This window comes from Ranitomeya imitator, chromosome 4 (assembly GCF_032444005.1).
Source record: "Ranitomeya imitator isolate aRanImi1 chromosome 4, aRanImi1.pri, whole genome shotgun sequence".
Taxonomy (NCBI): domain Eukaryota; kingdom Metazoa; phylum Chordata; class Amphibia; order Anura; family Dendrobatidae; genus Ranitomeya; species Ranitomeya imitator.
Window position 1 is genome coordinate 26,048,995 of NC_091285.1, and position 24,348 is coordinate 26,073,342.

The following is a 24,348-nucleotide window of genomic DNA, read 5'->3' on the forward strand; positions in this document are numbered from 1 at the left end:
TCCTTCCTTCCTCCCTTCTTTCCTTCCTTCATTTCCTTCTCTTCCTTCCTTCCTCCCTCCCTTCCATCCTTCCTCCCTTCCTTCCTTGCTCCCTTCCTTCCGTGCTCCCTTCCTTCCATCCTCCCTTTCTTCCTCCCTTCCTTCCTTTCCTTCTTCCCCTTCCCTCCTCCCTTCCCTCTTTCCCTTCCTTCCTTCATTCCTTCCCTTCCTTCATTCCTTCCTTTCCTCCCTTCCTTCCTTCCTTCCTTCCTCCCTTCTTTCCTTCCTTCCTTTCCTTCTCTTCCTTCCATCCTCCCTCCCTTCCATCCTTCCTCTCTTCCTTCCTTCCTCCCTTTCTTCCTCCCTTCCTTCCTTCCCTTCCTTCCTTCCTTTCTTCCTCCCTTCTTTCCTTCCTTTCCTTCTCTTCCTTCCTCCCTCCCTTCCATCCTTCCTCCCTTCCTTCCCTGCTCCCTTCCTTCTGTGCTCCCTTCCTTCCTCCCTTTCTTCCTCCCTTTCTTCCTCCCTTCCTTCCTTTCTTCCTCCCTTCTTTTCCTTCTTCCCCTTCCTTCCCTTCCTTCCTTCTTTCCTTCCTTCCCTAATCCATCTATCTTTCTTTCTCTATCTATCTATTACTGTTACATCTGCCATGTAATGTTCTAGGTGTGGAGCCAGAGTGTAAACAGGCCGGAGTTCCCAAATACATTCAAGTTGACGATTGTGTATCACAGAGGGAGCTGAGCATAGTGTCCTGCAAGGTAAGAACAAGACAGGCACTGATATACATATGACATGTCTATATATTTGGAGATAGATTCATAGAATGTTAGGGTTGGAAAGGACCTCCATCGTGTCCAGCCTCTATTTGAAGACTTCCATTGAAGAAGAACTCACCACCTCTCGTGGCCGCCTACCTATTCCACTCATTGATCACCCTCACTGTCAAAAAGTCCATAGCTGTCTTTTTAAACACAGTCTTCTCCTATATTTTTTTTTTGCCTATTGCAGGGTAAATGCACTAGTACATCGATCTACAACACAAAAACCCGCAGTATGGAAGACCAGTGCACCTGCTGTTCAGCGACACAGACCGAACTGGTGAATGTCTCCCTCCGATGCACCAATGGGACTACGGTAGAACATAAAGTGACGCAGGCCACAAACTGCGAATGTGTGTCCCGGAAATGTGAAAAGTAAAAATGTCTGACTACTGCTCTGTGTCCAATTCATCGTTATTTGCATTTTGAGCCTGCATTTCCTGAACAACAAGAAAACATTTATAAAAATGTGCAATTTTAAATAAAGTTTCTATTTTTTTTTACATTACTTCTATAGAGTATTTTATATTTTTACTAATGAATTCGGGCTAGGACGAGTTTAATATTCTAAAAAGTAAAATTCTGCGTTGTGGATGATGAATTCATTGAGCTGTCACTGACGGAAATAGCTACATGTACCGAAAGAGGCGGGAAATGTAACTATTGCTTTCCGCGAAACCCTAAGACCATGAATTCTGTTAAATATTCATACAATACTGTTACTTGTGGTTCTTCTTTCTCTTTTTTGCATTTTTTTTCTTGATTTGTAAAAAGAAAAACATAAATAAAGTAAATTTTAAGAACTCAAACCAATGAGCCCATATTCTTTCTCCACTGCGACCATTCCTCAGAATTAAGTGGGACTGACATTGATACCTCAGATGTTCAAGATGGACTCCGAAAACGGTGGGTCTTGTGCTTGTTCTGATCTATATCAACTCTGAAAGCTTAAAGGGCCACTGTCACCCCCCTCCAGCCGTTATAAACTAAAAGAGCCACCTTGTGCAGCAGTAATGCTGCATTCTAACAAGGTGGCTCTTTTAGTTTTTGTTTCTGTTATTCCCACAATAGATGTATTTATAATTCTGCTGAAATACCTATCTTTGTCCATGGAGGCGGGACTGAAGCCTCCTCTTAGAAGCGCCCAACTGCCGTCAGTCATCTCTTGTGTAGATTTTCGCCGCCCCCTCAGCGCTGTTATTGTGTGAATTCCGGCGCCTGCGCTCTGCTCTTCTGCGTTGCGCAGGCGCATAGAGCATTTGCCGTCCTAGCACTGGTGCCGGGTTCCGTTCTGCGCCTGTGCGGGCAGTGCGGCCACCCTGTTACTGAATCCCCGCCCCGCACTGTGTTATGCATTATGCACAGTGCGGGGCTGGGATTCCTGGGCATGCGCACTGCGCTTCTCAGACGCTCCCCAGGTCCCCCGCCTTTCAGCGTTGCCGGAATATACAGGTATCCTTGCCGGCGTTTGGAACAGCCGCACAGAACAACGCTGGAAGGCGGGGGACCTGTGGAGCGTCTGACAAGCGCAGTGCGCATGCCCAGGAATCCCAGCCCCGCACTGTGCATACTGCATAACACAGTGCGGGGCAGGGATTCAGTAACAGGCTGGCCGCACTGACCGCACAGGCGCAGAAAGGAACCCGGCACCAGCGCTCAGACGGATAAAGCTCTATGCGCCTGCGCAAGGCAGAAGAGCAGAGCGCAGGCACCGGATTTCACACAATAATAGCGCTGAGGGGGCGGCAAAAATCTACCCAACAGATGAGTGACGGCAGTTGGGCGCTTCTAAGAGGAGGCTTAAGTCCCACCTCCAGGTACAAAGACAGGTATTTCAGCAGAATTATACATACATTTATTGTGGCAATAACAGAAACAAAAACTAAAAGAGCCACCTTGTTAGACTGCAGCATTACTGCTGCACAAGGTGGCTCTTTTAGTTTATAACGGCTGGAGGGCGGTGACAGTGGCCCTTTAAAATGGGCCCATGCAAACTACAGTTAGGTCCATATATATTTGGACAGAGACAACATTTTTCTAATTTTGGTTATAGACGTTACCACAATGAATTTTAAACAAAACAATTCAGATGGAGTTGAAGTTCAGACTTTCAGCTTTCATTTGAGGGTATCCACATTAAAATTGGATGAAGGGTTTAGGAGTTTCAGCTCCTTACCATGTGCCACCCTGTTTTTAAAGGGACCAAAAGTAATTGGACAGATTCAATAATTTTAAATAAAATGTTCATTTTTAGTACTTGTTTGAAAACCCTTTGTTGGCAATGACTGCCTGAAGTCTTGAACTCATGGACATCACCAGATGCTGTGTTTCCACCTTTTTGATGCTCTGCCAGGCCTTCACTGCGGTGGTTTTCAGTTGCTGTTTGTTTGTGGGCCTTTCTGTCTGAAGTTTAGTCTTTAACAAGTGAAATGCTGCTCAATTGGGTTGAGATCAGGTGACTGTCTTGGCCATTCAAGAATATTCCACTTCTTTGCTTTAATAAACCCCTGGGTTGCTTTGGCTTTATGTTTTGGGTCATTGTCCATCTATAGTATGAAACGACGACCAATCAGTTTGGCTGCATTTGGCTGGATCTGAGCACACAGTATGGCGGCTCTGAATACCTCAGAATTCATTCGGCTGCTTCTGTCCTGTGTCACATCATCAATAAACACTAGTGACCCAGTGCCACTGGCCGCCATGCATGCCCAAGCCATCACACTGCCTCCGCCGTGTTTTACAGATGATGTGGTATGCTTTGGATCATGAGCTGTACCACGCCTTCGCCATACTTTTCTCTTTCCATCATTCTGGTAGAGGTTGATCTTGGTTTCATCTGTCCAAAGAATGTTCTTCCAGAACTGTGCGGCTTTTTTAGATGTTTTTAACAAAGTCCAGTCTAGCCTTTTTATTCTTGATGCTTATGAGTGGCTGCACCGTGCAGTGAACCCTCTGTATTACTTTCATGCAGTCTTCTCTTTATGGTAGATTTGGATATTGATGCGCCGACCTCCTGGAGAGTGTTGGTCACTTGGTCGGCTGTTGTGAAGGGGTTTCTCTCCACCATGGAGATTATTCTGCGATCATCCACCACTGTTGTCTTCCGTGGGCGCCCAGGTCTTTTTGCATTGATGAGTTCACCAGTGCTTTCTTTCTTTCTCAGGATGTACCAAACTGTAGATTTTGCTACTCCTAATATTGTAGCAATTTCTCAGATGGGTTTTTTCTGTTTTCGCAGCTTAAGGATGGCTTGTTTCACCTGCATGGAGAGCTCCTTTGACCGCATGTTTACTTCACAGCAAAACCTTCCAAATGCAAGCACCACACCTCAAAATCAACTCCAGGCCTTTTAACTGCTTAATTGAGAATGACATAACGAAGGGATTGCCCACACCTGTCCATGAAATAGCCTTGGAGTCAATTGTCCAATTACTTTTGGTCCCTTTAAAACCAGGGTGGCACATGTTAAGGAGCTGAAACTCCTAAACCCTTCATCCAATTTTAATGTGGATACCCTCAAATGAAAGCTGAAAGTCTGAACTTCAACTACATCTGAATTATTTTGTTTAAAATTCATTGTGGTAATGTCTATAACCAAAATTAGAAAAATGTTGTCTCTGTCCAAATATATATGGACCTAACTGTATATCACTATGCGCAAGGACCATATACAGAGGTTGTTTACATGAGGTCTCCCAATTGTCCAGGACCCCCAATCCTTTAAAAATCAGAAACTGTGCCGATAATGCCAGTCCTGCTTTATCAGTGCAGTGTCTGAGGTTAAATGTGCACAAGGACCATTGGTCTTTCACCCTGCGGGAGTATGGAAAAAAAGGAGAGAGACTGGTGAGTCCTATACTGTGTGCATGTGTGGGTTATATAGAGATGTGTGAGTATCAAATACCTCATTTCTGACCACTTTAAAACTTTCCAGTGCTTTATTTACATCTGTTTTTGGGTGCTTCTTGAAGTATGTTTGTGTTCATTGTTCTGATGGAAGACCCATGACCTAGGATAGAAACCCATTTTTCTGGCACTGGGCACTACATTGCAACTCAAAATCATTGGTAATCTTCAGGTTTCATGATGCCTTGCTCACAGTCAAGGCACACAGTGCCAGAGGCAGCAAAACAACCCCAAACCATTTTTGAACCTCCACCATATTTAACTGTAGGTTGTGTTCTTTTATTTGTAGGCCTCATACTGTGTCCGGTAAACAGTAGAATAACATGCTTTACCAAAAAGCTCTATCTTGGTCTCATCTATCCACAAGACGCTTTCCCAGAAGACACTGCTGCACCCTGATGAACAATATCGTCAGAACAGAAACCATATTTTTTCAAACCGTCACACCCAATACCAAGTGGTGATGGGGGCTATAATAGCTCGGGACACTCTCATAATGCATGACCATACCAAAAGAAAAAAAGCAAAAAAGTCCCAAAATAAAATTCTATCCAAATTTATTAAAAAAACATGTAAAACACAACAAGAACATAGTAATAATCAAATTAAAGACAAAGTTGAATAATTTCAGCTGTCAGTTTTGCCTGCTCTGGTTAACAAAAATAGAAAAGACCCCATTTTTAAAAAATTTATTTATAATGCAGGCTCCGGCTGATCAATACTTCCATCAGTGATGCCTGCTTTAGCTGTTTTCAGCTACAGCAGGCGTTGGCTGATGGGAATAATACTCTCTTCAGCCGACGCCTGTGACTGGCGGTAATCTCTTTATCGCCGGTCATAGCTGCTGGCTCACGCTTTCATCTGACAGTGTGGGAACCGCAGCTCTCTGGTGGTAATAATCTTACTGCCGATCAGCGCTGTCTCTGTTTCTTGCGCTGTCATGCATATGACAGAGTGGGAAACACCCGATGTTCCAGGTGCTGAACCCAAACAGTAAGGCCACATGCACACATTCAGTATTTGGTGAGTTTTTACCCCAGTATTTTTAAGCCAAAACCAGGAGTGGGTGAAAAATGCAGAAGTGGTGCAAATGTTTCTATTATACTTTTCCTCTGACCGTTCCACTCCTGGTTTTGGCTTACAAATACTGGGGTAAAAAACTCACCTAATAATCGATGTGCGCATGTGGCCTAACACAAACTTCCTGGAGAAGTCTGTGTTCGGGGTCCATGTCAGAACACTATGTGTTCTGTACGGGGCCCGCACGTTACTGCTCGGGTTTGCCCATCTCTACTGGGGAGTCAGTGGAGCTGGATGATTGCACCCATATTCAGTAGGCAAAGATAACACAAGTAAACACAAAATGCAGTTTTTAAATGAAAGTTTTTATTATTAAATAAATCCAAACCTACATGGTCCTGTGTGAAAAAATGATTACCCCAGCCATTAAAACATGAATTAACTGTGGTTTATCACATCTTTGGGAAGATGGGTTCAAATTCCCTAGCCACACGCAGACCTGATTACTGCCACACCTGTCCTCAATCAAGAAATAAGAATATAAAGGCTCGTCTCAGTTTTGTCAAAAAACATCTTGATAATCCCCAAGACTTTTGGGAGAATACTCTGTGGAAGGGCGAGAGAAAAGTTGAACTTTTTGGAAAGTGTATGTGCGGCACCCCCACGTAAGGGCAATGGGGTACTCGGTACCGAATCCTTCAATTCCTTCAACGAGGTTGTCACAGTGGCCGACCCGGACCGTGGCCCTATGAGGGGCGCCCATTTAAAAAAAGGTGTTAGATTGTAGATAACGGTAGTGTTCGTGACGCCACCTGTGGTATTCGGTCAGGGTGACTGACGCTGCTTAGGGGTCCACTGGGGTGATGTTATGGCAGCTAGATGGTATACCTTCCCACAGGTGAAGTGTTTCCCCAGGGCTTCCCAGTGTGTAGATGGTGATGGTGGTTGGTGCAAGGCGCAGTGAATAACGAGGACACAAAGGGTGCAGTCTCTTTACCTTTACTGAAGGCTTTCAGCATCCACAGTCCAGGGTACCAGGTTACAGGGTAGGCAGAGCCTAGCCGGTGTGATGGCACTTCCAGAGTCCTCCTGATCCAGGTGGAAATCAGTAGCCTTCCACAGTAACGTAGTAGGTCCCTACTTGCATTAGCTCCTAATAGGGTTCTCACTCTTGTTACTCTTCTCTCTGTCCCCCAGATGGATAGGACAAAACCCGTATGACGGTGGTGGCCTGAGGCTATTTTATAGGGACCCTAGTGTCGCCCCTCCTCCGCGTTGCCACCTTGTCTGCTTAGGTATTTAGGTCGGACAGCCAACTTGGAATTGACTACCCTGCCGGTCTTTGAAGTAAAGCGTAGAGTCTATTACTCCCTCGGTGCTCCAGCCACCGGCACTGCGCTTCAGATGGAGGCAGCCTTCTTCAAGCTGGTCTCCCACTGATCTGTTACTCCTGTTGCTACGACTTCGTTTCTCACTCACTACGACACACTTCCCTTCTTGTCCTTTCTTAGGATGCTGCCGCATGGGTTGCAGGCACAGCTCCGTGTCCTTTTTTCCTCCTCGGTGGGAGAGCGACATTACTGCAACGACCAGGACTCTGGGGCGCTGCATATGTTCATTACATCTGTCGTAGAAGTAGTACAACGTTTCAGAAAAGGAAACAGAAACATTATACCAACAGTAAATTATGGTGGTGGTAGTTTGATGTTTAGGGCTGTTTTTCTGCTTCAGGACATGGAAGGCTTGCTGTGGTAAATAGAACCATGAATTCTACTGATTGCCAAAAAATCCTGAAGGAGATTGTCCGGTCATCTGTTCGTGACCTCAAGCTGAAGCACACTTGGGTTATGCAGAAAGACAATGATCCAAAGCACACCACCAAGTCCACCTCTGAATGGCTTAAGAAAAACAAAATTTAGACTTTGGAGTGACCCAGTGAACTTTCTGAGCTTAATCCGATTGAGATGCTGTGGCATGACCTTGAAAAGGTGGTTAATGTGTCAAAACCCTCCGATGTGGCTGAATTACAACAATTCTGCAAAGACAAGTGGGACAAAATTCCTCCAGAGCAAAAGCCTGATTGCAGTTATTGCTGCCAAGGGGGGCCCAACCAGTAATTAGTTTTAGGGGGCAATCACTTTTTCACACAGGATCCTGTAGGTTTGGATTTCTTTTTCCCTTAATAATAAAGACCTTCATTTATAGACTGCATTTTGAGATTACTTGTGTTATCTTTGTCTAATATTTAAATTTGTTTTGTGATCTGAAATATTTAAGTGTCAAAAACATGCAAAAGAATAGGAAATCAGGATGGGGCAAAAACTTTTTCACACCACTGTATATACAGATTCTGAGTGGTCGTGACCGAGCAGTGGTCCAGACAAGCAGTGTTCCTGTCCCGATGTGTGTATATGTACAGTGTGTGTAACATATAATGTCTGTGTAACATACGGTGTGTGCATGCAGCATGGAGTGTGCGTATGTATCACAATAGTGCGTATGTGTGTGCAGAATCCACACGTATAAATACAGACACTATAGATGAGAGTTTGTATGTGTAAACACGTTGGCAGTAACCACGCAAAATGCTGCTCATTGATTGGGTAATTGGATCGTTTATACCGGAACAAACATCATTATTCTTGGCAGCACATCATCTGGTGTAAGCAGGAGATGTGCTTACACCAGATATGTATCTTACACACAGATATGTGTAGCTCACCATGCCGGGTTAAGGCCTGTTAGTGGCACTCATAATATTAGGTCTTGTTGGCAACTCAGCACTATATAAGTGCGCCCCAATAGACAACCAAGCTCATGAGCCGACTCTACCGGTCCTGACTGCCTCCTGAAAACATGAAAAAATACATGAGGAATTAGTTGATATTTTAGCCAAAATATGCTTCTACATTAGCTTAAAGGGAATCTTTCATCAGTTTTAAGCCTATGAAGCTGGCACCATGCTGCTGCATTTCATTAAAGGGGTTGTCCTGTCGAAGAAAAAAAGTCTGCGGTTGCTCTATGCGACTGCAGAATACCATAGCGTTACAGTGTGTTATACCCACGCTGTCATGATTCCCCTGTAGACCGCAGATGGATGACGTCTGGTATGCGATTTACATATTTGCGGTCACAGGTTGACTAGACTCCTGCTCCTCTTCGATTGAGAGAAGCCGGATAAGACTAGTCTGCATGTGACAGCAGGTTTGCAACTACCCACATGAGGAATGCAGGGGAATTGTGGCAAATTCAAAGAATGACTAAATTATGTTCTAGAGAGAAAGGATGACCCCTTTAAATACAAACAGAATCATGATTGTATAAAAACTGTACCTTTTGTACATTTTCAGCAGCTGGACTTTTTGCTAATCGGTTATCTTGAGTCATCGGGGTGTTGCATCAGTCACAAATTCATAGCCGCAGACACGCGAAGTGCACAGTGATTGACATCCTCAATGCAACACCCCCGATAACTCAAGGTAACTGATTCACACAAAGTAAAAACATCAACTACCGAAAAACAACCAAAACTCCAGCTATTATAAAAACTCCATTGCACTTAGTATTTAGTAACTTGGAGCACGGTGCCAACTTCATAAGCAAAAAAACTGATGAACGTTCCCTTTAAACTGGGCAAGAAAACAGCACGGCAGCAGAGTTTGGGAGAGATGGAGGCAAAATAAGGTAATGAAGTATACTACAAAAATTCATAACTTTGCAAAGGCAGATGAATAAATGATATATAAAGTAAATAAGAAAGTTTAGTTAGTCTGTAAGTTTCTTTCCTAAAACACATTGGGCCAGATCCATCAATTTACGCAAGAATTCTGGTGTAAAAAGCTTTGAGTAGATGCAAAATTGCCACTTTAGGGTGCTCTAAAATAGCGTTCTCACACCATTTTTGCTCACATCCAAGAAACTAAGCGGAACTGAGGCAGGACAAGGGCATAGAAACCCCCGCTCGTCAAATTTATGAGCACTGTTCCTTATGCTAGATTTGTGGTGGGGTGCACACAGAGGGGTACGCCACTAGTCAGATGCTTCTGATTCAGTAAAAGGTGTGCACCTCTTAATAAATGAGAAATGTCTGATTTCAGCACACCTCCTCATCAAGACCGGCCTGTGCACTGTAGATCTTGAAGAAAAAGGACCATGAAAGCTTTCCGCTGCATAGACATATAGTAAAGAATTTAATTTTAAGAGTCTGTCTGCCTGCATCCACCACTAGGGGGAGCTTAGGAGTCTACTGCATACTGTTTATACATTAGCTCCTAGGCTCAACCTTAGAGATGACCACAGCCATACAGCCAAGATCTTATCATTAAACTCTACGGCCTTCATCATCAAGGCCGGCAATTTTCGGATGGTCTGGATGAGGGGATGTGGTGGAGTCAGGCTCTACCGATTCATAAAGATGTGCTACAAAACTAACTCTAGACCTTTGTTGCATCCCTACCACACCCTTTTTGGTGGCGCTGGGAAAAACTGGAGTGAGAACGCCAAAAAGTTCGAGTTGCACCAACATTTTTAGACTTTTCAAAGCAATTTATGCCAGAAGCTTTGTATTAGAAAAATGGAGTAATGACTAAAGATGAGCGAATTTGCTTGGGTTCCCACTTATTCGGCAAGCTATAGCCCAGCTTCCTGGATCGTTCTGGCCAATAAGCTGATCGGCGCGGCAGCTGCATGTGTCGTGGCTGTGTCAAAGTCATAACACATGCATGGAGAGCCTGTTTGTTGGGTTCTCCATGCATGTGTCGTGACTGTGACGCAGCTGCGGTGCCAATTAGCTGATCGGCCAATGCAACCCAGGAAGCCGGGTTTCCTCTGGAGCTTATTCGGCAAGCGCGATAGCTTGCCGAATAAGAGGGAACAAGAGCAAATTCGCTCATTCCTAGTCATGACAACTGTAAAAAATAGATATAAATCGGTATAAAATTTTTGACCATGGACATTCACTTCAAGGTAAGTATTTCAGATTTGGATATTAGATTATCACTTAAATCCCATTCTATTTTCCTACTTTAAAGTTAGAATGGTCTCATCATGTCTAAACGAGCAGGTGATTACAAGACAAACCCTTTAATATTTAAAGCAAGACAGCATCTTCGTATACCAAGTGTAACTTGAGAATAAAAAAAAAGACCTATGAAAGGCTCAACCCTTCACACTCTATAGCAGAAGAGGTTTTTTTGCCCTTACAAAGAGCATTGTTCTCGCTCCAACAATACCACAACATACAGAGAGCAGGACCCGGGTGTCGTGCTTATTGGATTTCCCGTCTTCTGGATTTTCCACGTTATAGCTCTTTTATGTATTTATACAAATGGAATAGCTTTTTTTTTTTGATGATTGACTTCCGATAGACAATATCTTACCTTTGTGGCCCACTCTGTAAAGAATTTTACTAACATTGTAATTATTAGGTGCCATAATTCGGATTGTTTGGCTAGTTTTTGTGTTAATTTTTGACTTGACTTTATTGGGGTTTTGTATTTTTGAAAAAAAAATATGTTTTCTTCCTTTGGACTATTGTTCTTCCAGGCTGATGATTACATTAGCAGAAGGTCTGGCTAATTGGTTCCACTCGGTGTTCGCCTAAAGTAGATTCAAGCTGGGATGAAATTAGCAGCCAGTACCATTGGCAAATTAAGACGGGTTAGAAGCAGAAGCAGATTGTACTCAGTAGCTTCACAGCCACATCATCCTATTACCGGTGACTCAACTCTGACCAGACAAATCCCTCAGAGCAATATGGATTCTTCCGCTGCACAACTAACCGGTGAGTTTATCCTTCCAAACTACTGATTTTGTTTCTATTTTTCTTAACATTTACAATTTGTAAATTTGACATAGTCCATCATTAACCATAGCGAGTGACTACTGAATGCACGATTTCTCCATGGGAGTGTGTAGCAGGTGCACTGAGTATACACAAGATTCCTAGTTTACTAGGCAAGATGTGTTTTGCGAGTCTATAATATGATTATTCCTTTAGCCTTTATGGCTTAGCATTATAAATGTATCTAGTGTTTTTTTTTAAGTCGCGATACGGTCTTTGCTTTGGTTAATCTACTTAAAGTTTATAAAGTACATATATTGCCATTTTTATATTTTCTTAGAATCTAAAAAACATTTTTTAGAATTTAAAAAAATAATTCAAATAATTCATAGTTTTGAATTTGAGAACAAACAACTGTGTTTTAGAATAAATACAACAAAAAAAGGAATATTAGTTATGTTAAAATTATGTTATTGTTGAATGAGGTTAATGCATTATTATACTGGTAGAACAAAACATAAAAACTCACATAAAATAGATTTAGACCGAGATGTTTTCTCTAACAGGTGGTGAACTAAAGGCTTTTTCTTCCATTATTAATAGGGTTGGATATTTGTAACTGTGCTTACAATAGGAGAGGATAATGATATTGGTTGCGTTGTGCAGCCGGAACTCAAATGTCTTACTACTAATAATCATGTTAAAACATACCAAGAAATTTTAATGGCTGATATTACTAAGCTTTTACAAAAAAAGCTTAAGATTTTATTAATTTAAAATTATAAGGAGTGTATTCAGTAAATCCAGGATAATAATTAGCTTCCAGCATTTTATGTAATAGTTTAGTTAACCCATTATGTGCTCATTCATTTCTAATTATTTCTAACCAACATGTAATTCAATTCCTGTAAAAATCCTTTTTGTAGCGTGTATGAAGAGAATGTAGAAATATTGTAGGTATGAGTGGGAGACATGCTTTGCATAAGCATGTGGAACTAATGACAAAAATAACATATTAGTGTTTTAAATGATAATAACAAAATCTTCAAAAGAAAAACATATCATTATTAAGAAATTATAATTTTTATTTTTTTCCTGTGATGCAAAATTGAAAGATAAAGGTAAAACAAGTAAACACATAATGCAGTTTTTAAATGAAGGTCTTTATTATTAAGGGAAAAAAATCCAAACCTACAGGGCCCCATTTGAAAAAGTGATTGCTCCCCGCCATAAAACATAAATTAACTGTGGTTTACCACATCTTTGGGAAGCTGAGTTCAAATTACCTATCCACACTCAGGCCTAATTACTGCCACACCAATTCTCAATCAAGAAACTACTTAGATAGGACTTTCCTGACAAAGTGTAGTAAACTGAAAGGTCCTCAAAAGCTAGATATCATGCTGCGATCTAAAGAAATTCTGAAACAAGTGAGAAACAAAACTAGTTGAGATCTACCAGCCTGGAAAAGGTTATAACGCCATTTCTAAAGCTTTAGGACTCCAGTGAACCACAGTGAGAGCCATTATCCACAAATGGCAAAAACCTGGAACGGTGATGAACCTTCTCAGGAGTAGCTGGCAGACCAAAATTACCCCAAGAATTCATTGAAGAGGTCACAAAAGACCCCACAACATCATTCAAAGAACTGCAGGCCTCACTTGCCCCAGTTAAAGTCAGTGTTCATGGCTCCACCATAAGACAGAGACTGAGCAAACATGGCCTGTATGGCAGAGCTCTAAGATGAAAACCACTGCTGAGTAATAAGAACATAAAAATTCTTTTCAGTTTTGCCAGAAAACATCTTGATGATCGCCAAGACTTTTGGGAGAATACTCTGTGGACTGATGAAACAAAAGTTTAACTTTTTGGAAGGTGTATGTCCCATTACATCTGGCATAGAAGTAGCACAGTATTTCAGAAAAGGAACATCATACCAATAATAAAATATGGTGGTAGCAGTGTGATGGTCCGGGGCTGTTTTGCTGCTTTAGGACCTGGAAGACTTGCTGTGGTAAATGGAACCATGAATTCTGCTGTCTACTAAAAAGTTCTGAAGGAGAATGTCCGGCCATCTTTTTGTGACCTCAAGCTGAAGAGCACTTGGGTTATGCTGCAGGACAATGATCCAAAACACATTAGCAAGACCACCGCTGGATGGCTTAAGAAAAACAAAATTAAAACTTTATAGTGGTCTAGTCAAAGTCATGACCTTAATCCAATTGAGATGCTGTAGCATGACCTTAGAAAGGTGGTTCATACTCCAATGCGGCTGAATTACAACAATTCTGCAAAGATGAGTGGGCCAAAATTCCTCCAGAGCTTGTAAAAGGCTCATTGCCAGTTCTCGCAAATGCTTGATTGCAGATGTTGCTGCTAAGGGTGGCCCAAACAGTTATTTGGCTTAGGGGGCAATCACTTTTTCACACAGGGCCCTGTAGGTTTGGATTTCTTTTTCCCTTAATAATAAAGACCTTCATTTGTAAACTGCATTTTGTGTTCACTTGTATTATCTCTGTCTAACATTTACATTTGTTTGGTGATCTGAAACATTTAAGTGTGACAAACTTGCAAAAGAATAGGATATCAAGAAGGGGGCTGACACTTTTTCACACCACTGTGTATACAGATTTTGAGCCACACCTATATATAGAACTTGAGCCACACCTATATACAGATGTTGTTAGAAGATAGCGGCACTCCAAGATACGGTGCACAAGTAGGATCCCAAACCTAATAGTAATGTAGAGAAACTTGCCACTCAGGTGTTAGATGAACATACGTGATTTTATTTACAGTGTCACAGTACAATTTGACGTTTTGGTAGGCAAGGACCTTCATCAGAGTACACAATGTAATCAGTAAAGCTTCTTGGACACACAGTCTGGTGTGTATCCACCACTCGTTCCTATGCACATGCTATAGCACTACAGAGTGCAACTTAATTTGATTATTATGTATAAAGATGTCTACTCTAAGTTCGCACCTGTTTACACCAGCTTCCTGAATTGGAAGTGCTAGTTATTCTATTGTTACTTGACCGAGCACTCCACCCTCCAGCCTGTGGAGGGTTTTAATAACAGCAGGATCCCCCCCACCCATAATTTAAGTCGTTAGCCCTTTAGAGGTGTTCACACTAGATAGGTTTCCCGCAAAACCGGAGATTGCCTTGTCATTGACTTCTGTGCATGCATGAATTGGCCAAATTATGTGCTACGCATCTCCATTTTTTCTTATTATCTAGAGCAGTATTGCTATTCATATTTCCTATATTTCATACAGCACTACAGAGTGCAACTTTGATTGTTATCTATAGAGATGGCTACTCTTAGTTCGCATCTGTTCACACCAGTTTCCTGATTTGGAAGTGCCAGTCAGTCTTTTGTTATTTACTCTGTAGATAGCTCAACAAATACCTCTGCCCAGTCAACTTGTGTAAGGAAATATGTGGAATAGCCATAAATGGACTTCAAATATAGCTATCACCAGGGTTACTATGAAAGACGCCGATATTAATTTTGAGAAAACAGGAGGTAAGGGATTGGACGGCAGGTATGTGTCACCAAGGTGGTTGACCTCGGTGATGTCCTGGAATAACATGCATCAGTAACATTAGGTTACTGAGAGGGATCTTATTTGACTAAATTTTGGGTCCAGGATTTAGGAACAACCAAATGAGCCGGGCTGGGAAAAGTCGCTCCCATACTCAAGTCCCGGTCTTACAGGCATAATAACAAGCAGCTGGGTTAGCTTAGCAGGGTGTCTTGCGTTAGAGCTAGAAAAATTCTGTTAATGGTGGACAGTCTAAGCTAGAGACTGAGAAGTGTCTGTAATGCCAAGGTAGTGAGAACGCTTCGATTTCCATTTTCGTACCCAGAGAAAGAAATTCTTTTTATTAATTTGTGCTGAAGAAAAGACCGTTTCTTATTCATTTATGCTGATGAAAGGCTTTTTCAATTTGGAGCTGTAAAGTTTATGAAAGACAGCAAACTTTATTCTTTCTTGATATAAACACCCTGTGCCTGTGCGTATCCAAGCTGCTACCAGAGAGCAGAAACCCCAACACCATGCATGTGTTCACAAGCCTTTATCTTCCACCACTATAATTGCATTCATGAAAATTAACTTTTTCTCTTTGTCCAAATATTAATAGAATTGTCCAATCTGGACGAGCTTTTCTTATAATGGAGCTGTCATACCTTACGCAAAGTCTACAAAACTTCACGTTTTATATGTTAGGCTATTAGAAGAGCAGAAGATGGCAATATTATAGTGACAGGCTAATGGGGTCAAGATAGGGGCGAGTTGAAGACTTCTCTATATGGAACAATTCTTGTATGGTTTAAGAGTCCGTATGTAACAGGGATTTTTTCGTTAACAGTTTCAGCCACATCACTACACCTTCACTACAACATTATCACTACACCTTCTCTAAAACAATAAACCTTCAATGGCCTATAATTCTATAAACAGCTATACTACAAGAGGCTTCACTGACTACTTCCTCACGGGCCCACTTCAGACTTTTGGTAATGGTAACTCCTCTCTTTCTGAGTCATTTTAGTGTTCTGGTAGGACAGACATCATGATATCATGCTTTTTGGTTTCACCAGAAGGATGTCCCTGAGTTGTCAAGAGTTCCTCATTCTTCACTGAGGCTCATTTGTGCAATTTGTATTCAATGTGGTGATTTCGAGAAGAATAACCTTAATTATGACTTATCTTCTATGGCACCCTCTATCACTTCTTGTTTCTTTTTGATATTTCCCCAAATGTAGTAGTGAAAAGACATCAACATGAAGGTCAAAGTATACTGTAATATGCATAAATAAGGGGTTGGGGTCTGTCTCTACTTCATTGCCCCCTCTCTGTGACCAATGGTCCAAGACCACATAGAGGACAGTTCTTCTGGAGCCTTTTTTTTGCCAACCAATGGCACCGAGGGAGATGGCACCAATCTGAGTTTATCCCCAATGTCCAAAGGCACCATGGACTACCTCTGGGTCATGCATACTCTTGGCCCAATAGCCTCCCAATGTTCTGCATCTACATTTTGATCATTCTTCTACATTCTCAATGTTTCATTCTTGCACTTCTTCTCTAAGTAATGGTGGGTTCCCTAAGCTACCAGTCTCTATAGCAGCTACTAGATGTATTTCGGTGGTCTTGGTAGCCCCTGATTACACATTCGCAATCCAGTTTTCAATTAGCATCAAATAATTAAAAAAAAAACCTGTAAATAGCAAATAGAAGTAATTTGTATAACTGAGTCCTTCCATGATGACCTCAATTGTAATATTACATTTCATATGCCGAGAGCACACAAAACTAATTTATCTTTGTATGTAATATATATTTTAAACAGCGTGTTCTTAGGGACCGCAGAATGTATACAGATCAGGTTTATATGGTAGAGAAAATTGCCCTGGCTTATTAAATTGACTTGTATGTATACAAGGTAAAGCCCAATATAACAAGAGACTACACACAAGTAGAAGACAACATCAACATCTAGAGATCGCAAATTACTAAACTGGATAATGAGGCACAGCTATCCTTTGTTCTCATGTGCAGCTTCTCTCTAAGATAGGTTCCCAATGTCCGATCAATGGTCAGTGTCAGTGGTGGTCCACAATTGGCACCTGATTAGCTGTGTACAGGTCCAGCGGTGGCCGGATGTATGTGATATCAAAGCTTCATTAAATCAATTGTCTATCCATCTATCTATCTATCTATCTATCTATCTATCTATCTATCTATCTATTATCTATCTAACTATATATATCTATCTATTATCTATCTGTGAACTATCTATCTCTATATGCATAAAACGGCACAGCAGCACTCTGGGAATGCCAAGACATATGGTGTCAATTGAAAGAGCAACTTCCAACCGCATTATCTCTCAGCAAGATGTATTTACAAAAAAAGCGACGGTTCTTAGCGCATAAATTGGCCAATTCATGTGTGCCCATCGACCAAGGCAAGGTGACACTTTTCTGAGGGGTCCTATCATAACCCTTCCCTGTCCTACTGTACATGCCACTTTCGGGCTAAAAAGCCTACAGTAATGGACAAACATGTCTCTCCTGGGTTGCAAGCCTAAAATTTGAATGGGCACGTAGAATTGGATGAGAACCCCTTCTAGCTATAGAAAAAAAAAACTGACCAACGGCTCCCAAGTGTGAATAGGTGCAAGCTGTAGTGACTGCAAAATATGTATAAAAAAGCACAGCAGCACTCTGTGAATGCCAAGATATATAGTGTCAATTGAAATAACAAATTCCAACTGCATTGTCACTCAGCAAGATGTACTTAAAAAAAGAAGGTTACTTACAAAAAAAGCGAAGGTTCTTAGCGCATAAATTGGCCAGTTTATGTGTGCCCATCAACCATGGCAAGGTGACACTTCTCTGATGGCTCCTATAATAACATTTCCCTATCCTACTTCGACACGAAACTTTGACAAGCATCCAGGGTCGCGGAGCAGCGTTGGAAGAAAACACACCTGCCAGACGACTTCACTGCTTTCAAACAAGCTACACTTGCCTTCAAATTAGCCCTCACCTCTGCTAAACAGACCTATTTCACAAACATTGTATCTTCATTATCCTACAACCCAAAACAACTGTTCAGCACATTTAACTCTCTCCTCGACCCACCACTGCCACCGTCAACTCCCCTCATCTCTTCCGAGGACTTTGCCACCTACTTAAAAAACAAGATCGACCAAACAAGGCAAACCTTTACTGTTCCACCAGCCCAACCACTCCATATACCAGACCTCTGCCCTTCCCTAATAACCTCCCTATCCAACATCACTGAAGGAGAGCTTACTCGCCTCCTTTACAAATTACACCTCACCACCTGTGCACTTGACCCCATCCCTTCCCACCTGCTCCCCAACCTCACTAACATGCTCATTCCAGCCCTAACCCATCTCTTCAACCTATCCCCATCTTCTGGTACTTTTTCCTCTGCCACCATCACACCCATCCTCAAAAAAACAAATCTTGACCCAACAGTTATGCCCAGCTATCACCCCATATCACTGCTCCCGTTTGCTTCAAAACTTCTTGAGCAGCATGTCCATGCCCATCTTTCCTCCCACCTCTCATCTAACTCTCTCCTTGACAACCTCCAATCTGGCTTGCGCCCCACCACTCCACCAAAACGGCCCTGACCAAAATTATTAATGACTTACAGCCAATGCTAACAGACAGTTCTCCATCCTCCTCCTTCTCGACCTGTCCTCTGCCTCCAACACAGTCGACCACTGCCTACTGCTATAGATTCTTTCTTCCCTTGGCATCAAAGACCTTACCCTATCCTGGATTGCCTCATACCTATCCAACCGCACATTTAGCGTTTCCCACTCCCACACCACCTCCTTATCCCGCCCTCTCTCTGTTGGTGTCCCTCAAGGCTCTGTCCTAGGGCCGCTACATTTTTCCATCTATACCCTTGGCCTAGGACAACTCATAAAGTCCCATGGCTTCCAGTATCACCTGTATGCTGATGACACTCAGATCTACCTCTCTGACCCAGATGTCACCTCTCTGCTGTCCAGAATCCTGAGGTGTCTATCAGCCATATCCTCCTTCTTCAACTCTCGCTTCCTAAAACTCAATGTAGACAAAACCGAACTCATAATCTTTCCTCCAGATCGCGTATCTCTCCTACCCGATCTATCTATTATGGTAAATTGCATTACGCTCCCTCCTGCACCTGAAATCCGCTGACTAGGAGTAACTCTCGACTCTGCTCTGTCATTCAAACCACACTTCCAAACTGTTGCCACCTCCTGTCGCCTCCAACTCAAAAATATTGCCAGAATCCGTCCCTTCCTCAGCCCTCAATCTACTAAAACTCTTTTGCATGCCCTCATCATCACCCACCTCGATTACTGCAACACCCTCCTCTGTAGCCTCCCCGCTAACTCTCTTGCACCACTCCAGTCTGTCCTCAACTCTGCTGCCCGGCTAATCTACCTCTCTCCTCACTACTCCCCTGATTCTCCCCTCTGCCAATCCCTCCACTGGCTCCCAATTCCCCAACAAATCCAGTTCAAACTACTAACACTGATCTACAAAGCCATCCACAACCTGTCCCCTCCCTATATCTCTGAACTACACTGTGTGCAGAATTATTAGGCAAGTTGTATTTTAGAGGATTATTTTTATTATTGATCAACAACTATGTTCTCAATCAACCCAAAAGACTCATAAATATCAAAGCTTAATATTTTTGGAAGTTGGAGTGGGGTTTTTTAGATTTGGTTATCTTAGGAGGATATCTGTTTGTGCAGGTAACTATTACTGTGCAGAATTATTAGGCAACTTAATAAAAACCAAATATATTCCCATCTCACTTGTTTATTTTCACCAAGTAAGCCAATATCACTGCACAAAATTTAGAAATAAACATTTCTGACATGCAAAAACAAAACCCCCCAAAAATCAGTGACCAATATAGCCCCCTTTCTTTATGATGACACTCAGCAGCCTCCATCCATAGATTCTGTCAGTTTCTTGATCTGTTTACGATCCACATTGCGTGCAGCAGCCACTACAGCCTCCCAGACACTGTTCCGAGAGGTGGACTGTTTTCCCTCCCTGTAGATCTCATATTTTATGAGGGACCACAGGTTCTCTATGGGGTTCAGATCAGGTGAACAAGGGGGCCATGTCATTATTTTTTCTTCTTTGAGACCTTTACTGGCCAGCCACGCTGTGGAGTAGTTGGAGGCATGTGATGGAGCATTGTCCTGCATGAAAATCATGTTTTTCTTGAACGATACCGACTTCTTCCTGTACCACTGCTTGAAGAAGTTGTCTTCCAGAAACTGGTAGTAGGTCTGGGAGTTGAGCTTCACTCCATCCTCAACCCGAAAAGGTCCCACAAGTTCATCTTTGATGATCCCAGCCCATACCAGTCCCCACCTCCACCCTGCTGGCGTCAGAGTCAGAGTGGAGCTCTCTGCCCTTTACTGATCCAGCCTCTGGCCCATCCATCTGGCCCATCAAGAGTCACTCTCATTTCATCAGTCCATAAAACCTTTGAAAAGACAGTCTTAAGATATTTCTTAATGTTTTATGTTATGTTTCTTGATCAAACGTGGTCGTTTTTCAGCCTTCTTTAACTTGGCCATGTCCCTGAGTATCGCACACCTTGTGCTTTTTGTTACTCCAGTAACGTTGCAGCTCTGACATATGGCAAAACTGGTGGCAAATGGCATCTTGGCAGCTTCACGCTTGATTTTCCTCAATTCATGGGCAGTTATTTTGCGCCTTTTTTGCCCAACACGCTTGTTGGCTATTTGCCATGAAACGCTTGATTCTTCGGTGATCACGCTTCAAAAGTTTGGCAAGTTCAAGACCGCTGCATCCCTCTGCAAGACATCTCACAATTTTGGACTTTTCAGAGACTGTCAGATCTCTCTTCGGACCCATTTTGCCAAAGGAAAGGAAGTTGCCTAATAATTAAGCACACCATATATAGGGTTTTGATATTATTAGACAACACCCCTCCTCATTACAGAGATGCACATCACCTGATTTACTTAATTGGTAGTTGGCTCTCAAGCCTGGACAGCTTGGAGTAGGACAACATGTATAAAAAGTATCATGTGATCCAAATACAACTTGCCGAATAATTCTGCACAAAGTGTATTTTGCAGTCACTACAGCTTGCACCTATTCCCATTTCGGAGATGCTGGTCAGGTTTTTTTTGTATATCTATTATCTATCTATCTACAGCTATCTACATAATCATCTATTTCTTTCTTTCGTTTTTTCTTCATTCCTTTCTTTTTTCTTTCTTTTTTTTTCTTTCTTTCTTTTCTCTCTCTCTCTTTCTTTCTTCTATCTTCTATCTATCTAATATGAACAGTATATGTAGCGTAATAGTTGGCTGCAGACTAACTCAGTATTTTTCTTTATCAGATATTCCTCTATCTGTAAATCAACTGAGCAATGGACAGCAAGAAAGAACCGTAACAGGGAGTCCGAACAGTGCCCAGAAATACAAATGCCGGACAGTCACCCAGTATCAGCCTACCACATACCCCCAGCAAGGAAACATCAATGGTGCTTTTGAACCATCCTGCGTGGACATCCATAATAGCTCAGTAAGTACTAAGTAGTAGTAATAATTAATCTGATGCTGTGACTCCTGTGACAGGTTTAGCACCTCCATATGTGCAGACAAAGAAAGGAAATCAATGATAAAAAGACAAGAAAACAAAATAGACTTAAGGTACCGTCACATTAAGCGACGCTGCAGCGATATAGACAACGATGCCGATCGCTGCAGCGTCGCTGTTTAGTCGTTGTGTGGTCGCTGGAGAGCTGTCACACAGACAGCTCTCCAGCGACCAACGATGCCGAAGTCCCCAGGTAACCAGGGTAAACATCGGGTTACTAAGCGCAGGGCCGCGCTTAGTAACCCGATGTTTACCCTGGTTACCATTGTAAATGTAAAAAAAAAAAAACACTACATACTTACATTCCGGTGTCTGTCGCGTCCCCCGGCGTCAGCTTCCCTGCACTGTGTAAGCGCCGGCCGTAAAGCAGAGCGGTGACGTCACCACTGTGCTCTGCTTTACGGCCGGCCGGCGCTGACACAGTGCAGGGAAGCTGACGCCGGGGGACGCGACAGACACCGGAATGTAAGTATGTAGTGTTTTTTTTTTTTTTTACATTTACAATGGTAACCAGGGTAAACATCGGGTTACTAAGCACGGCCCTGCGCTTAGTAACCCAATGTTTACCCTGGTTACAAGTGAACACATCGCTGTCAGCGGGTGATCCAGCGACGAAATAAAGTTCTGGCCTTCTAGCTTCGACCAGCGATCTCACAGCAGGATCCTGATCGCTGCTGCGTGTCAAACACAACGATATCGCTATCCAGGACGCTGCAACGTCACGGATCGCTAGCGATATCGTTCTAAAGTTGCTCAGTGTGAAGGTACCTTTAGGAAAAATTATGCACTTTGGGGAGGAGGTTACTGAATTAGTATGAAATGGAGACTTTGGGTTAGCACTGCCTCAGAATGATAGTCATTGTCTGATCTAGTACTGAGTTTTGCAACTCATCTACAGAAAGCCGGTTTCAGGATGTTCGCCCCTCATGAGTGAAGGGCAAAGTATCGCTGGTTAATTATGACGCCATTAATGTAACATTTTCCTTAAAGAGACCTGCAGAAAATGGATTCTTACAAGCCATGCTCCATGACAGGCTGTCTGCAGATTAGATTTTATCTCATCTATCGTCTATCTATTTTAGGGTTTCCCCTGCTATTAGGCCACTGGCAGCTTTCTCACAGGCAATGCTGTTTAGTCCAAACACGTAAAGTTTTACTGACTTCATAAAACCTCCAGTGGTTTCAAAACAAAATAGCCTCTTCTGGGTATGAAGGGATAACATAAAATAAACAGTTCATATGTCAGTATGTAACAGGGTGGGCTCACCTATCCAGATTAGTGTCCACACTTCTTTAGACTCTGGTTTCCGAGAACATCAACACAAGAGGCCGTTCCACCTCTACTTCCAGACAAGGAATGAAGCAGCTGAACACCATAAATAGGCTGTTCAGATCCCGGGGCGGAAACATGGGAGCAACCAGTCCCACCCATCTCCTCTGACTGCTCCTAAATATCTGGACCCATGCTGCCCTATTGAAAAACCCTTTCAGCACTAACTGTGCTGAATCCTGCTCTCCAGGTTTCACATCACCATGACACATATCTCCTGTCCAGGACTTTGTCACATGTTCTTTTACACTGTGTCTATCTATCTATCTATCTATCTATCTATCTATCTATCTATCTATCTATCTATCTATCTATTGTAAAGCTGCAGTAGTATCGTACGCAGTGAAGAAGTAGTGACCCACAAATTCAAACACAAAAGTCTCTTTTAATGTGTTTCCTCACAGCATTAAAGTCCAATTCACATAAATGCATATAACTTCAGTGGATATTATCAGTGACCAGTTTACACCAGTTCAAAGCAATACATATCACATGGCTTTAGATTTGCGGTCCCTAAACAGGCCAGACTTCCCTTGTCCCGTTTCCCTGGGCGACCGCACGCCATCTCACAGTCTCTATACGTCTCCATACACACAGCCTCATATGTTGCAGACACTACACACGCCAGCCCTCCTCTGACTAGTTCTCGTGGGTGTCCTGCATCGCTGTATCACAGTCTCTTTACAGACTCTTTACTCACACAGTCGTACACAGTTCAGGATATCCTCCGGATAGCAGCCGGGCACCATATCCACCTGTTTGCAATCATTGCACATGCTAGTCCTCTTTCGGGTACAGGACATCCACATTCGGGCACAGGACTGTCCACATCCGACTCATCCGGGCACAGGACATCCACCTCCGGGCACAGGACTGTCCACATCCGACTCTTAAGGGCACAGGACATCCACCTCCGGGCACAGGACTGTCCACATCCGACTCCTTTGGGTACAGGACATCCACCTCCGGGCACAGGACTGTCCACATCCGAGACCAGTACCATGGACGACTTGCATTTCTGTGTACGCTGTGGGTGCCAGGCTATTCAGCTGCCCTGGGTGCTGGCTCTGCTGGCCTCCATGCACTCTGCAGACCAGCACACACCAGACTGACACTGACGTGCACCTCGCACACCTGGCCTGACCTGGCCAGACACCTGACACACCCATACCCCTTACTGCAGGGTTTTTAAACACACACAAACCTGTGGCCTTCAGCCACCTGGAAAACCCGGACCGGAGATCCGTAACTCTCATGCACACCTATGGACTTCATCCGTCTGCATGCACATTCTGGGGAGAACAAACAGCG

General features: G+C 42.8%; 2 protein-coding genes across 2 annotated transcripts in view; both read left to right on the plus strand.

Annotated features, from left to right (window-relative positions):
• Positions 1 to 1,603, plus strand: part of VWF (von Willebrand factor) — a 179,838-nt gene extending 178,235 nt beyond the window's left edge. Inside the window, exons 51-52 of the mRNA XM_069763408.1 lie at positions 640 to 734; positions 985 to 1,603. Of these exons, the coding sequence (XP_069619509.1) occupies positions 640 to 734; positions 985 to 1,173 (284 nt within the window). The 3' untranslated portion in view covers positions 1,174 to 1,603. The remainder of the gene's footprint in view (positions 1 to 639; positions 735 to 984) is intronic.
• Positions 1,604 to 11,015: 9,412 nt separating this feature from the next.
• ANO2 (anoctamin 2) overlaps positions 11,016 to 24,348 on the plus strand; it is a 257,292-nt gene continuing 243,959 nt past the window's right edge. The window contains exons 1-2 of the mRNA XM_069763409.1: positions 11,016 to 11,502; positions 21,448 to 21,632. Coding sequence (XP_069619510.1) covers positions 11,340 to 11,502; positions 21,448 to 21,632 — 348 coding nt within the window. The 5' untranslated portion in view covers positions 11,016 to 11,339. The remainder of the gene's footprint in view (positions 11,503 to 21,447; positions 21,633 to 24,348) is intronic.